The sequence below is a fragment of the Lasiodiplodia theobromae genome (genome assembly GCF_012971845.1).
Source record: "Lasiodiplodia theobromae strain AM2As chromosome Unknown scaffold_21, whole genome shotgun sequence".
Taxonomy (NCBI): domain Eukaryota; kingdom Fungi; phylum Ascomycota; class Dothideomycetes; order Botryosphaeriales; family Botryosphaeriaceae; genus Lasiodiplodia; species Lasiodiplodia theobromae.
The window spans coordinates 337740-352262 of NW_023336419.1; the positions used below are offsets into that span (position 1 = coordinate 337740).

At 58.3% G+C, this 14523-nt stretch overlaps 4 protein-coding genes across 4 annotated transcripts; 3 read left to right on the forward strand and 1 right to left on the reverse strand.

Annotated features, from left to right (window-relative positions):
• Positions 1 to 375: 375 nt before the first annotated feature.
• On the forward strand, positions 376 to 1610 carry LTHEOB_7133 (uncharacterized protein; the record flags this gene model as incomplete). The annotated part of the gene is made up of 2 exons (XM_035516466.1): positions 376 to 594; positions 648 to 1610. 2 exons carry the CDS (start codon positions 376 to 378, stop codon positions 1608 to 1610), a joined length of 1182 nt encoding a protein of 393 aa, XP_035371580.1.
• Positions 1611 to 2510: 900 nt separating this feature from the next.
• LTHEOB_7134 (CHCH domain-containing protein) lies at positions 2511 to 3266 on the reverse strand (the record flags this gene model as incomplete). The annotated part of the gene is made up of 4 exons (XM_035516467.1): positions 2511 to 2606; positions 2702 to 2834; positions 2925 to 3152; positions 3247 to 3266. 4 exons carry the CDS (start codon positions 3264 to 3266, stop codon positions 2511 to 2513), a joined length of 477 nt encoding a protein of 158 aa, XP_035371581.1.
• A 374-nt stretch (positions 3267 to 3640) lies between these two features.
• Positions 3641 to 4994, forward strand: LTHEOB_7135 (Nucleoporin nup44; the record flags this gene model as incomplete). Its single annotated transcript, XM_035516468.1, has 4 exons — positions 3641 to 3751; positions 3803 to 4064; positions 4139 to 4818; positions 4878 to 4994. The coding sequence occupies 4 exons, from the start codon at positions 3641 to 3643 to the stop codon at positions 4992 to 4994; spliced, it is 1170 nt and encodes a 389-aa protein (XP_035371582.1).
• Positions 4995 to 6011: 1017 nt separating this feature from the next.
• On the forward strand, positions 6012 to 7525 carry LTHEOB_7136 (Transcriptional elongation factor; the record flags this gene model as incomplete). Its single annotated transcript, XM_035516469.1, has 3 exons — positions 6012 to 6677; positions 6734 to 7212; positions 7285 to 7525. The coding sequence occupies 3 exons, from the start codon at positions 6012 to 6014 to the stop codon at positions 7523 to 7525; spliced, it is 1386 nt and encodes a 461-aa protein (XP_035371583.1).
• Positions 7526 to 14523: the final 6998 nt, after the last annotated feature.

Genomic DNA, 14523 nt, shown 5'->3' on the forward strand with positions numbered 1-14523 from the left:
GGAATGTGGAGTGCAGCAAACCCCAGACGGCCTGATCGACCCCCGGTCGTGGCTCAGCTAAGGCTAAGCGAATACACCGGCCGTTCAAACGGCTCACTCATGGCTCACAGGGTCCTGCCGATATAGGTAGCGCCCGGGCTGGCCATAAAAAAAGGTTCATCTCATGGCCCTACTTCTCACGCGACGGTTGCGTGCACCACTGGGTCCTATGACCTGGGGTGATTTGCCCAGGGTGTGGCTGTGCGATCGTCTCGCGACCCAATGAGGTTTTATGCAGTATACGGGAGAATGGGGAATATCAGCTTTGGGCCGCTCCCAAGCGCCTTCCTTCCCCCCGAATGGCGATTACTCATTAGCGAAAACACCCAAACCATAATGGACCCCAATCCAAACCCCACCGACGACGACGACCATTGGTTCCCCGAAGACTGGCATCACACCTCTTTCCCGGCGCTTCCCCTGTCCAACACCCAAGGCTTCGACATTGACTTTCGCTGGGGAAGTACATGGCTCGATGAACAAGGTACCCCAGGGGTGGTTGCTGAGCATGCGTCTTCAGATGTTCCAATGACCAATTGGCAGAGTCTGCAAGAGGTACGCCTGCTGCGTTGATGGCGAGTCAATTTGCTGACGTTCTGGTGTGGAAGAGAAACTCTCGAATCGATGCTGAAATTGCTTCGACCGCAATCAACCCGCATCCTCACGACCACCCCCAACCCCAGCACCTACCACCCCAGCCAAGCCCCACTACCACCACCGAGCACCCATCGAACAAGAGGAGGAGCCAACGCCAGCGCCCTGCTGCGATAGAGACTACTGCTACTGCGCAACAAGTACCACAACCCAAGAAGAGCGGCAAGCAAACCACCGCCCGCTCCGACCGACGCCGCAGCACCACGCAGCAGCCCAGCTCCGCCGCGACCAGCTCCTCGACGACGCCCTCGACGAGCCAGCACCCCTACCACCGCCCGGCACACAGCTCGCGTCACAACCAGAGCAGCCGCAGCAGCCTCTCGGACGCCGTGCCAGCCTCGTCCACCACCACCACCACCGCCGGCAGCACCCCCACCTTTCTCCACCACCACCATCACCAACCGGAAAGACAACCCGATGGCACATCAGGCCTGGGTGGTGGTGGCGGCGGCGGGGCACCTCCCGCCGTCGAGGTGAAGCTGGACTCGCCGTCGGCGCGCGTGCCGCACAAGGCTGTCGAGAAGAAGTACCGCGAGGGCATCAAGGCCATGTTCCGGCGGCTCAGCGCCGCTATTCCAGGCCTGCCCAACACGCCGCACTACGGCGACAACGGCGGCAACGACTCGGACAACCCGGGCATGCCCGCCTTCCTCCAGCACGACGGCGTCGGCGGCAGCGAGGCCGTCGGCCGCCCCCCGCAGCGGCCCACCAAGGCCGGCATCATCTCGCGCGCCATCGAGTACATCCATCAGCTGGAGCGCGATGCCGCCGACGAGCGCCGCCGCCGCGAGAGTGCCGAGGCTGAGAACGAGCGCCTGCGCGCCGAGGTGCGCGAGCTGCGCAGGGAGTTGGGCATGTGGCGCGTCGGCTCGGGCATGTTTTCGTATGGGCAGGGCGCGGGTGAAGGCCTGGGATGACTATTCGTTTGTTTTGGGGGGTGAGTGATGATTTCGTCCTCATGTTTTTCGTTTCATCTGTTTCCGTCTTTGCTTTCTCTGCTTTCAAGGGACTTGGCTTTGCTCGTCCCTTCCCCCTTTCTGTCTCCGCTAAACACACGCAGGAGCCTTACCCCCAGGACTAACGATAAATTGATGCTCTTACGTATCGAGTTGTCTTTCCTATTGAAAGGGTTTGGGTGGCTTCAGCCTTCTGCTGAGTTATATTCGTACAGGTTGATAAGAGGCGGGCACCTGGGACAAAGGGGACAGCTGCTGCGAATGTCCGATAGCCGACGTCTGCGTCTGCGAGATCTGTGCTACGCATTCGATGCAGACAGCTGTGGCAGGTGAAACAAGACTGTCGAAAGGAGATGCTCGCAGGGAGTTTTGGGTACATTACACGAATGCGGTGATCGATGCTCTGGGTCTGAGAACTATGAGACGTCAGCCTTCGTTATTGCGGTTTCCTTTCTACGGCATCATTATAGACTCGTGTCTCACAAGAACGACGGACATACAATAGATATTATGCTGACGGGCTTGCTTCAATGTTTGATCCTTCGAGACAGTTCACCATGGCTTCGGATGAAAGAAGCTGAGCAGTACAAGACAACGTCGATGGGGGTCGTCGGACTCTGGTAAGCTAAAGAATAGTTTACATAGGAGTTTATAGGGACACAGAGAAGCCCGTCGATTGAGCCTTCCTGTGCCATTTTCCGATCCCTTGCGTCACGAGTCTTTGATATCAATGCTGTGTTAGTAGATTCGACCTGGTGAGTGTCGAAATGCGCGCTTGAGAAACCATTCGGCCAGCCAACGGACCGCAACTGAAGGAGATATGTTGACATGTAACCAGGAGCCTGCATTTCTCTAATAATTTTACATAAGCGATGCACTGTGTCCGTAGATCTGCTTCTTGCGCAGGTGGACTGGCGTCTCGCCCTTGGGCGTGTCAGGAATCGTCTTCTCCAGCTTCTGCAGGCTCTGTCAGTAACGGTCCTCGGGTGTTGCCGGGTAATGCAGTCGAATCCGAGCCAGAGTCGGGATGGGCGTAGATGGAGAAAACACACCAAGTTGTCGAAGACACACTTGTTTAGCGAGCGCTCGGGCTTGCGGCATTGCCAAAGCTGCTGGTTGTTGTCCTCGAGGCACTGCCAGTGGTAGCGGAACTCGTTGAGGCAGTGCTTGTTGATGTCGTCCAGCCTAACACACGATGCTCGTCAGCCCCCGGTCGCCCAGCCAGCCGTCCAGAAGAGCCCTGAGTTTCGTTTTCGTTCGGCTCGGATCGCTTACACGCTGGTGGCGCATCTGGTCACCTTCCGGCCCTCCTTCATGCAGTCGAGCTCGCCGGTGCCGTGGGCCTCGGTCTTGCACATCATGTAGTCGTCATTGTAGGGCTTGCAGCGGGCGCCGATGAAGAAGGAGGCCGACAGAAGCGGGGCGGAACTGGCACCGATCTCCTTGACCTTGGGGATGTGGTCGGGCAGCGGGGTGGTGTCGACCAGCACCTGCTGGTTGAATCTGCGGAGCGCGAGGTCAGCGCGGCTGCTGGAGGCCAATGGGCCGCGGACGGAACGGCCTGGGCGACAGCGACGCGGATTCGGGCCCAGCTCACCTGGCTTCGCGGGCGGCCATGTTGGCGGAGGGGTGGGTATCTGGGTAATGCGGAATGGAGTTCAGGTTATTGGAGCGGACGTCGACCTGAGCTTTCGGCGCGACCCCGGCATTTGCCGACCGCGCGACAAGCTTGAGCAACACGCGAACCTTCAAGCCTGAGGTCAACATCAGCCGCAAAGCCATGAACAACCACCGCTAAACCCCTCCACACCCGCCGACTCGTCCCGCGCTGCGTCGCCGCTCTCATCGACCTTCGCCCTTTGTCCTTCGCACGCCAGCGACACCTTTATCTTCTGCTTGAGCACCCGCGCGCTGCTCACGCCGCCCTTCGCCTACACTTTATCCTCCATTGTCCGGCCGTCGCGCGGTTTTCTCTTCAAAAGCTCGCAGCAATGTCGTCGTTGTTCGGGAGCTCCACGCCCAACGCCAATCCCTTTGGCTTTGGCAGCAGCACACAGAATAAGCCCTCCTTGTTTGGGTCGAGCACCCAAAACAACCAGCCGGTAAACAATCTAATTCAAATCCCAAAACATCTTGTCTAACATACCACACAGGCTCTGGGAAGTAGCCTTTTTGGCAACAGCACCGCCAACCAGCAACAGCAGCCGCAGCAGCAACAGCAAAACACTGGCTTCTTCGGCGCAAGCCTGAACAAGCCTGCCACCACTGGCGCATTCGGAGTCCAGCCCCCGGGGCAGTCGGTCAACAACAACTTCTACGGCGGCTCCACCGTCTTCGGCAACCCTCTTCCCCCAGCCCAGAACCCGGCCCTGGGCGCCTCGACAAACAATGTCTGGACCCCGCCGCCTCCAGCCCGTAAGTTCTTCCCGCGTTGCCTCTCCCCCTCAATCACTTCTGTCCGAGGATGCTCCTGATTGCTAAAATGCAAGACCTCGGCGTCTACATCCCGCTAGACCAAAAGTCGATCCCCGAGCAGATGGCCGACCTGATCGCCAAGTGGCTGCCGGAGCAGCGCAACACGGTCTTCCAGCATTACTTCTACAACCAGGTGGACCCGCGGACGGTGCCGTACTACGTGGCGCCGGCGGACGAGGACGCAAAGGCGTGGGAGGAGGCGCTGTCGAAGAAGCCCAACGAGGGCGCAATCCCCGTGCTGGGCCGCGGCTTCCACTCGGTCGCAGGCCGCCTGGAGACGCAGGCCAGGGCCGTCGAGGCGCTGCAGGCCCGCCTGCACGAGATGAACAACAGCCTCACCGAGATGCTGGCCAAGCACGACCTGGAGATCACCGTCCGCACCACCGAGGCCAAGCGCAAGCACATCGCCCTCACCAAGCGCTGCCTCGCGCTCGCGACGAAGGCGCAGATTTTGAGGAACAGGGGCTACGCCATGGACCCGCGCGAGGAGGAGCTGCGGAAGAAGCTGATGGAGCTCGAGAAGAAGGCGTTCGACCCCATGCTCAATGGCCGCCAGGAGGAGATTTGGGCTAGGATGAGCGCCGTGAGGGCGCGCGCGAGGTTGCTGCAGGAGGAGCTGGAGAAGCTTGGTAAGAACGCGGGCAAGCCCGATGGCGAACAGCTGGATGAGGAGCACGTCAAGGCGATTAGGAAGGTTAGTCTGCCAAGGTCTCTGGTTGGAGGACTTCGTCCCGGCTCACATTTCTACTGCAGGTTCTCGGCGATTTCGACAAGCAGCTCGCCCATTTGCGCGAGGAGCTCACCCGCGTCACGAAGGAGTGGAAGGAGTGGCAGGAAACGAACAAGCCCATCTCGGGTGGCGGCAGATGAGTTGCGAGAAGTTGAGATGCTCGTGCAGGAGCTCGCATTGGAGAGAGGTTCGGCATCTTGGATTGGGGACTCAAAAGGCTTCTTTTGCACGAGATACCACGCGAGTGTATTTCTACGGTGGGAAACATGGTGCTATACAAAAAGACCGGGGTGCGGCATGGCGTTTTCTCAGGCGCGCATTAGCTCCGTGACCCAGGCGGCTCTTCTCGAATAATACACAGGCCGCGCTTTATGCCGAGCCCCATTGAGGAAATGTACAAGTATTTTTGAGATAGTCCCTCTCTTAACGCCAATGCCGCAAGTGACGCCCATGTAGACAGACTATCCCGCCCAGTCTAGCGTCTCATTGTTCCGTTGTGTACATGACGTAGTTCGTAAGGCCTTTTGTCTAGAAGAAGCGGCCAACGTACTCGGCAGCGAAGGGAGCTACAATAGTTTGCAAATCAGTGTCATGCGATTGAGGCCAACAAGTTTTTCGAGCTTACAGATGTAGAGGAGAGCGCAGGTGAAGACGCCGCTGGCGAGGGTAGCCTTGGCAATCAGCTCTTGCTCACGCAGTTCTTGCTTGCTAGGCGGCGGGGGCGGTCCTGCACGATTCAGTCAGAGGCATTTCTTGACGCGACAGCACTGAGGGAGAACAAACCTCCGAACATGTTGGCGGTATTAAGTAGGTATGCTGGGGTGGGTGGATGGGTGGTTGGTGATGATGTCGGAGCTTGCGGCGAAAGCTGATTGAAATCTCTCGCCGGGGCCAGCAGTCTTGGCGCGACTGGCGTCGCCGCCCTTCCTTTGACCTCAACCTGCGCGTCCCCCATCCAAACATATAAAACCGACCATTTCCAACGCACCAGCACCAACAAACTCCCTTCCGTGAACGTCGCTCGGTCGGAAGCTCGCGTCTGCGGTCGTTTACGTCACCCGGACGCTGTCCATCTCCCTACCGCGGGACCGCGCAACAACAAAAAGACACGCGAACGAGAACAGGAGCGGCCCACGACATCAACCACATCCGCGACAATGGAGGACCCGGAGATCACGAACTCGCCGCCCGACCCGAGCACGCTGCCGGAGGCGGGCAACGACCCGGGCGAGCCCGTGCGGCCAGACGTGGACGAGGAGAACTCGACGCCAAACCCGCCGGCGGCGGCGCCGACGCAGGACATGGAGCTGACGGAGGCGGGCCAAGGGCTGGGTGAGGGCGACGCGGAGGACAAGGGCGACAACGACGATCTCCCTCTCTCGGACAACGAGTCGGTCCTGTCAGACGTCGACGAGGCGCAGTTTGAGGACTTCGACCCCAATGCCATCGCCATCGAGGACCGTCCCGCCATCGCCGTCGACGAGAGCAACGTCGGCCTGATCGGCGTGCACAAGCGCAAGCGCGCAGACGGCGAGGCTGGCGGCGACAAGAAGAAGAAGCGCGAGGGCCGCCGCGACAAGCCCAAGAAGAGTCGGAAGAGGAGGGGCGAGGATGGCGACGCCGGCATGAGCGGCGGTGAGGAGAGCGGCGGCGCGGTCCTCGGCGAGCGGAGATCGAGGAGGGCACCGCGCGCCAGGCCTGAGCCGTTGGAGGAGGACTGGTCGAGCTTGACGCCCGAGGAGAGGCGGAGGAAGGCGCTGGACGCGAAGATGGACGAGGCGCTGAAGGGCGGCAAGAAGAAGTCGCGCAAGCAGCAGGGAATTGTGAGTTTGTTGTTTTCAATGTCGGAGTGTTTTGCAAAAACTAACTTCTTGGAAAGGATCTTGAAGCGCAGGCCGACGCAGAGATTGAGGACATGCGCCGCCGCATGACCGAAGCTGCACAAGCTGACAACGAAGGTCGTGAGCGCGGCGAGCCCGCCATCCACAAGCTGAAGCTGCTTCCCGAAGTCGTGGCTCTCCTCAACCGCAATAACCTCCAGAATAACCTCGTTGATCCTGATATCAATCTCTTGCAAGCCGTGCGGTTCTTCCTCGAACCCCTAAATGACGGAAGCATGCCGGCATACAATATTCAGCGTGAACTCTTCACAGTGCTGGGCAAGCTACCTATCACGAAAGACTCGCTGGTCGCCAGCGGTATCGGCAAAGTCATCAACTTCTACACCAAGAGCCCCAGGGCCGAGAGCACCATTAAGAGGCAAGCAGAGAAGCTTATCGGAGAGTGGACGCGTCCGATCCTCAAGCGTACGGACGACTACCGCAAGAAGGAGGTTGCCGAAGCCCACTACGATCCTATGTACGTTTGCCCCGGAGAGAAACATCTCCCTTACCAGTAAAAGAACCAAGACAACTGACCTACTCTCTGCAGGCGCCTTCCCGACCGCACCGCTTCCAAGGTGGCCTCGCAGCAGGCGGCGGCCGAACGCCGCGCCAAGGCGCTGGCACCGCCGAGCTTCATGAACCGCGCCCGGCAGGAGGGCCAGCTGCGCACCTACACGGTCGCGCCCAAGAGCAACGTCGTCGCCAACGCCGCACCGGTCAAGAGCGTCGGCCAGACCGAGGCCGCGCGCCGCCTCAAGCTGGGGCGTGCAGGTGGCAAGCGCGGCTGAGCAGCGGTTCAGCTTCCAACCGTTTTTTCCCACGTTTATTTTTGCTGCAGCTCGACGGAGGGTTATCGGGGATTGCGTACGCAGAATTGCGACTTCATGCGGGCTGGGGAGTTTCTTTCCTTCTGGAGCATATCTCCGTGGAGCAGGGCCATGGCGTCTTCGATTCTTCTTCTTGCAGGGCCTCGAGTTTTTGCCGCATCTTTTGGTGGCGGGGGAAGGAGTGAACGCGGGAGACGGGGGTTTTACGTATGTCTCGGGAAAAGCGGTCGATCGAAGTCCGGTGGATGATGATCAATGGCGGGTGGGTGGGTGAGCGTGGATGTGGCGTCCCATCTCTTTTTCGAACATCTTCCCGTTTCTGGAGCGCCCTCTCATTCTCGCGCCCTCCACCCCAGATTTCATTGGCGTTGTCGTTTCCCACCTCCCGACCATTCGCCGAAAAGAAGAAACAAGGACTCAAAGAGATTGAATGGCGAAAAAAAGAAGAAAAATCGATACCTTGTAATATATCATACTTTTGATGGCTTTTCCCTGGCTGGATTCGATGGCAAGGGGGGGAAAGATACAAGGACGAACCCAAAGTGGTTTTGGGTTTGTTGGTAGGCATACAATCGAGATGCTGCCGACGAGATGATCAGTTTGCTTTTCCGCATGCTTGTTTTCGCTCTTACATGCGTCTGCATAACACGCACGCGAGCCTCTACAGTCTCCTCTTGCAGCCGATGGCTAGCGTGTATTTGTTTTTTGCTCATGTCATGGGTAGCTGAAGCTATGGTCCGGACGTGTATGTAGAATTTTTAACTCCACGTTCTCGTCCGGACGATAGCTTCAACTAAGGCAGAGCTGGGGCATAGTTATGCCATGTTCTCAAGCTCTGCTATTCTTCGCCCTAGTCACCAGCTGCGAGAAGGGGCTGTATTCTCCTCTCTTCTCTCCCTGTTGCTTACCGAGGGAGGCGCTTTGTGGCTTGCATTTCTCTTCTCTTTTTCTTGCCACGCGGCTGCACCGTACCTGCCGGGATCTTGTGTGGCCGCCCCATCTCGGCTTTCGGGAATCGTGGAAGAAAAAAGAAAAGAAAAGAGGAAGTAAGCTCGGGAATGGCAGCCACGCGGTCGAAGAGAAAAAAGCAAAGAAGAACCAACCAACAAAAGGAATGGGGGAGGCGCATGATTTCATGTATGCAGGGGCGGGATTGCATGGATGTTTGGGGTCCCCTTCCCGAAGATTTGATGGTGGTCTGCATTAAGGTTTATCCCGTTGGTTTCTTCTTTGGTGTCTTACTTCTGTTCTGCGTTGAGTGATCCTTTTGGGAGTGAGACAGCTACGTGCAAAAATGCGCGGAATGGAATGCAACGGTCATGCGTTCGGACTTTAGAGATGCAAACGGAGGCAGCTAGTGAATGCTTTTTTCGGGATGATAAAGAGAGGCGCTTGCAGCGGACAATCGTTGTCTTCTGGACTAAAAGTAAATTAGCTCGTATATATTGTGACGTCACCCGACGTCTAAAAGATTCCGATTTGTTGCATTGAACGCAAACGCGTTTAGCCTCATCTTTGTGTGTGGTTGACAATGCCAGTGTTCTACTCGTTGTATGGACCAGTCGTTGGTTGGTTGGATCAGCTACAGCGCCTTTTTTGTGCAATTGATCATGGGACAGACAGGCATGGAGCAGCAGAATTACACAAGCGTATTCATCACCTGCCAATTGGTGGATAATGCCGGTGAGAACTGAAGGTGGAGGGCAGTTCTATTGCCTGCGCGCTCCGACAAATCAGGAGCGTGAGGAATGTGTAACGGTAGACCTCTTGTACTTCACCCATGTCAGCCGTGAAAGTGCAGAGCCTTTCTCATTCACGAGACGCACGTATGCCACAAGAAGTTGCTGTCTTCGATTCAGAGTGGCATGCTCACTGCGTATGCAAGCGAGAGACACCTCAATGAAACCACGTAGGTGTACGTTCAGACTAGACGTCCGAGCCTCGGGCTTGTCGTTGTCGACTAGACCGGTGCTTTTCATATCCGCTCTCGTACTTAGACGTTCAAACTCTGTCTCGGAGTGAAACAAAGGCCGTGCGAAGCTCAGACAGCAGCTCAGTCCACGTGCAGTCATATAAGTTTCTCGAGTTCATTCCACCCAGGATGCTACATTCCTAGCAGCACAAATGGTTCAAGACTACGTGGATACATTCCTATACAAGTCTGCATAGGAAAGAGTGCAATTGGCTTCGGCGGAACGTGCATGGGAAGAGTAGAGTGTTATGTAACCGCAGGACACAAGCTCCAATGACACGGGCGAAAAACAAAAAGCGACGAATGGATGATAATCTCGCCATCTGCACATAAAAGTTCCCCGATGTTACATTCTCACCGGTCTAGGACCCCTGTTCTCGACTGTTGCACGTTTTGTTTCAAACCTTCTCCCCACCTGCCAACACAGCGCAATTTCCGGGTAATTCGAGCGTGTACTTGATTAAAGGAGCGGGCGGACGAAGCACGGGGACCAAAAAGCAAATGACACATTTGCAAGGTATTATCTGGCCGACGGGGCCGGAATCGGTGCGGTCCGTCGGAAGTGCACAGCCACAACAGGGATGACCGAACGGTGTCGGGCAGAAAGGATGATAGCGGGCTGAAAGGGTGGGGAATGATGACTGTTGGGGGTGTATGAGGCAGCAGCCAACACAAGCCATTGATTGGGCGGAATGATCCGGCTGTTGACTGGCTTGCTCCTGAATGACCGAGCGGGGCTGTATCTTTTGTTGGAGCCTGCGATCCTCCAAGGCTCTTCTCGACGGAGGCGAGGAGCAAGCAAGCATGGCCGTGGAACAGGCGAACAAGGCAGCCGTCAAGCGGGCGATGGCAAAATGGCAAAAAAAGCCTTGCGACAGTAGCAGGTTCGTCAGAGGGGGCATCTAGTCGGACACGAATAGAACGGGATCTGCAAATGCCAAATCGAGGCCTTGCTTTCTGACATGGATGTGTGCCTTCGACCGGGGCAAAGAAGCAAGCCAGACAGGCAACTTTTGCCCCCCGTTCCCTTGGAAGCTTACCAACCCTTCACAAATGAGTAAGCATCATCTACCATCGAGAGCAAAGAAAAACCTGCTTCGTGCAGTCCGCCTCCTCAAGCCACTCTCACCGTATTCTTTGCCCCGACGTCAGAGCATCATATGTACGTAAGTATGTACAATACATACTTCCAACGCGCGTGCACTGCACGCAAGTGTGCACATCTATAAGCACGGTAAGACAGGGGGAAGCGGCAGGGCAGCGTACAGCATATGCAGGCCCGCACCCACACACACACCTCTCAAACTGCTGCTCTGGTGGATGGTGGGTATGCACTGTTTGTGTCATCCCCACCCGAACCGCAACCGCGGTTCCTGGCTAAGGGGGAGGAGGGACGACACTTGGGGGGACCTAGACCTAGAACCCGCGGTTGCATGCACATCCGTCTAAGTGTATGCATGTGCGCGCGCCATGGATGGGGGGTTGGAAGAAGGGGGGATGAACGGCTACACGGACGCTGCTTGCTGCGGTGCGACACTGCGCTTGCTCGTTTAAACTCACGCCGTGCGTCGGGCGCCCGTTGCGGACTGATTATTTGTGGTTCAGGGCGGAGATGGTGTCTTTGGATGCTGGGATGCATTTTGAGGGCGGAAGGCTGGCGATTAATTGAGTGTCAAGTTCGCGTGAGGGATGGAAATTTTGACGGCGAACGTGTCCGACTGGGCCGGACTGTGCAAACATATGTTCTTCTTGATCCAGATGAGGGAATTTACAAAGGGTCAGGAGCGCAGGGAACAAAGTTTCGACCTGCATTTTGCGATCTGTCGGGCGCATCTAGGCAAAGTCAATCTGGCACTTATCTCGATCTGCTATGCAGTGTGCCGCAGTCAAAAAGTGCAGATGGAAAAGAGAGGCGGTCATCTGCGCATCGCATGCAGGTAGCCGCAGGTAAGCAATGGAATCCGGGTTCTGTTAGAACTGGTAATGAGATGAAGATCAATGAGTGGTCAGTAGCGGCGACTGCCGCGGAGTTGGTCCATGAAGCAGAGCAACGGCAGCAGACGACCATTTGTCTGAGACAAGCAGCAGAAAATGGCTTGCCCGCTTAAGCGAAGACCATGGGGCGTTGAGACCTTTTTCTTTACCACATGCAGGCAGCCGGCGAACATTGCGGGGTTGCGGAAATGACCGTTGGAGAAACATGTGTAGGCATTCACGACCAAGAGAGGTCTCTCTTGTGCATCAATGGATCAACCTGCTTGCAGCCACCGTCTCCCCACCATCATCAAGCACCGCCTCGCACTAGACGAAGGCGCAAGGAGTACAAAACCCGACAACCCGGTCAGCGGGAGACGGATGACTGAAAAGGGCTTTTGCCGCTGCAAGAGGCTGGGGGATTACGTTGCTCGAAGGCAAAGCTGCGCAGATGACCGGATAGCAGATAGGGTTTGCAGCGGGCCGGAGTCTCATGCAGGACGGGAGAAGCCATTGGTGTGGTGGAACACAGCTTGTGTGAACCACCGCAGGACACTCATTAACGGCCTGCAGAGGCAATACGGGCTCACTGAGCTGCCGGGAGGCCTAGACGACCCATGGTCCGGGTGGCTTAAGTCCGGAGGAAGAGGATGGTAGATGGTAGAAAAAATCATTACTCACCGTGAAAAATTTTTCACTGAATCATCAGAGCCCAGTGCGAGACTAAGTGCGGTCCAGGCAGCAGTTTACGGACCGCGGAAGAGCTCAGGACCCTTGGGAAGACGTTGACGACGTCTGTGCCGGCCCGGTGGCGATTGGCAGTCACAGATCGGCATGCGGACGGCACTGGAGGCTAAAGGCTGTTCCCTGAGGCTGCAGCGGGAGAGCAGCGGGAGCGCATCGATAGCGCAGAACCACGCCGGCGGCCCCACAATGCGCCAAACTCAGGCCTCCTGTCGCTTAAGCCTCCTCGCGCCCGCTGCGAATCTTATTATGACGTGCATGGTGTGGTGTCGATGCCGCTGCAGGCCAACGCCTGGTGTTGAGTGTTCAACCACCTCGACCTGAAGGCTGCACAAGCGATCACCTGAAAGCATCTGCGGCCGTCCGCGAGCGACGGACTTGCAAGGAGGCCCGGGAAAGCGCACCTTGGAGTCGGCGGCCCGTACGATAAGTGATGAAACAAAATGTCTTGAAGGGCATCGGGGACGGCCCAATGGCACGGCGCACCGTGATCCAGAACTCCAGATCGAGGTCGCAGCAACGGCCGACCGTGTTGAGTCCAGTGGTTCTCCGCAGAGAATCTGCAGGTGGCCGGCCGGGAAGACGCGTAGACGCACGATGTGGCTGCAGATATCACGAGTCGCGCTATGTGCTCCCCAGCCGCCGAACGGCCGGGCGCGCCGCACATCCAGGTCGCAACACACGAAGACAGTCTGAAACCAGCGGAGGGATGGAGCGAGTGGACGGAAGTTTTGAGACACGACTCGGACAGAAACGGCAGTGAAGAAAGGGCGGGTTGGAGCCGACGCAGCCGCGCACATGGAATTGACGAACAGGAGGAATGGACATTGATACCCGACCTTGATCATCTGCACGAACGCCGGCTGATGGAGAAGGTGCTGAGCGACCCCGCCTAATAAGCCGCAGCACGCGCAGAGTGAGCATGCAGGGTCCCATGGACCCCATGGATCGTCTCTGCAGGGCCCTCTGGGTGACAAGATAAAGGTAGCGCGGCCGGCCAGGTTAGGCTGCGGGGCCTATCACCGGCGCTTATCCGCCCACCCAAAGGATCGGCTGCCTCTCTGGGCGTGGTGGCTTTTCGCGCTGGGCCAGATGGGATGCGACGGCGGGTCGATCGATTGCGTGCATGGCGGCCGCCCAAGCCGCCCGTCGCGCAGCAATGGCAGGGCAGAGGCGCGGCGTGACTGCCTGTAGTGGAGTGGGATGGTGCGGAGGAGGCAGGCGGATGGCAGGGATTGCGGGCTGATGAGCGGTGTGGGGGAGCGGGCGGGTAGATGACCTCTCGAGATAGAGCCGGGTGCCGGTAGCGCTGGTGGGCTCTGATCATGCGCGCGCGAGCGGTGTGTTGGGGTGGGTTTCCCTCTGGAGAGCTGGAGCTGTCGCTCGATGGGGAGCTGGAGGGAGAGAGCGCGCTGCTGCGGCTGTCGGGGGGAGGAAGGGGCGCGCTGACCTCAGGCTGATGATGCTGGTGAGGGGCTGTCAGCCAGGGCCCTGTGCGCTCCACACGGCTGCGCGGGCTAGGCTGGCCGTATCGATAGAGCAGATAGCGATAAGGATGGCATTTGCCCACCACCACCATTGCGGCGCGAGGGTGTGCGCGGGCTGTCAGGTGCGGGCGGCTGTCTCAGACGCTTTCACATGCGCGCCCCGGTGTCCACGAGGAGCGCTGGCCGGCCCCCCCCCAGTTGCGGAGCGGTCTGGCTAGCGACCGTCAGATGGCAGCCTTCGCGCCGCCTATGATGCAATTGACCAAGCAGCCTCGAGCGGCCAGGGACGCGCCAGGCCCAAGGCCCCAGCCCGCCGCGTGGCTGGTGGCGGCGCCGGACGGGGATGCAGGAGGGCAGCGTGTCACCAGATCAGCCATTGGGACGCTGGAGATTGGAGATAGCGGTGCCGGCCGCAGCGGGCGGAGTTATGACAGCCCACCGCTGGTCGGGCGTGCTAGACATTGCGCGATGTGGGCTCGTCAATGGCTGCCCTGCGGCGCGATATCCGACGCAAAGCGGGTGCAGCAGGCATTGACGTTGCGCGCGGCGGACTGAGCGCGGCGGGCGCCGTGTCGCCGGCAGCTTGCTTGCTTGCTTTGTCCTGCGACACGTGTACGCAGAGTCAATGCCAGCGCCGGACAATGGGCGTCTCGTCGAAAATAGCTGCGTCACCGCGGCCAACAATGGCTGGCCCCCCACCTGCGCGCGCAAATGCGAGCGCTGCCAGCAGCACGCAGGCGCGATATGCGTCCGCGCTTGGCCGCGATAGGCATGGCGCCGAA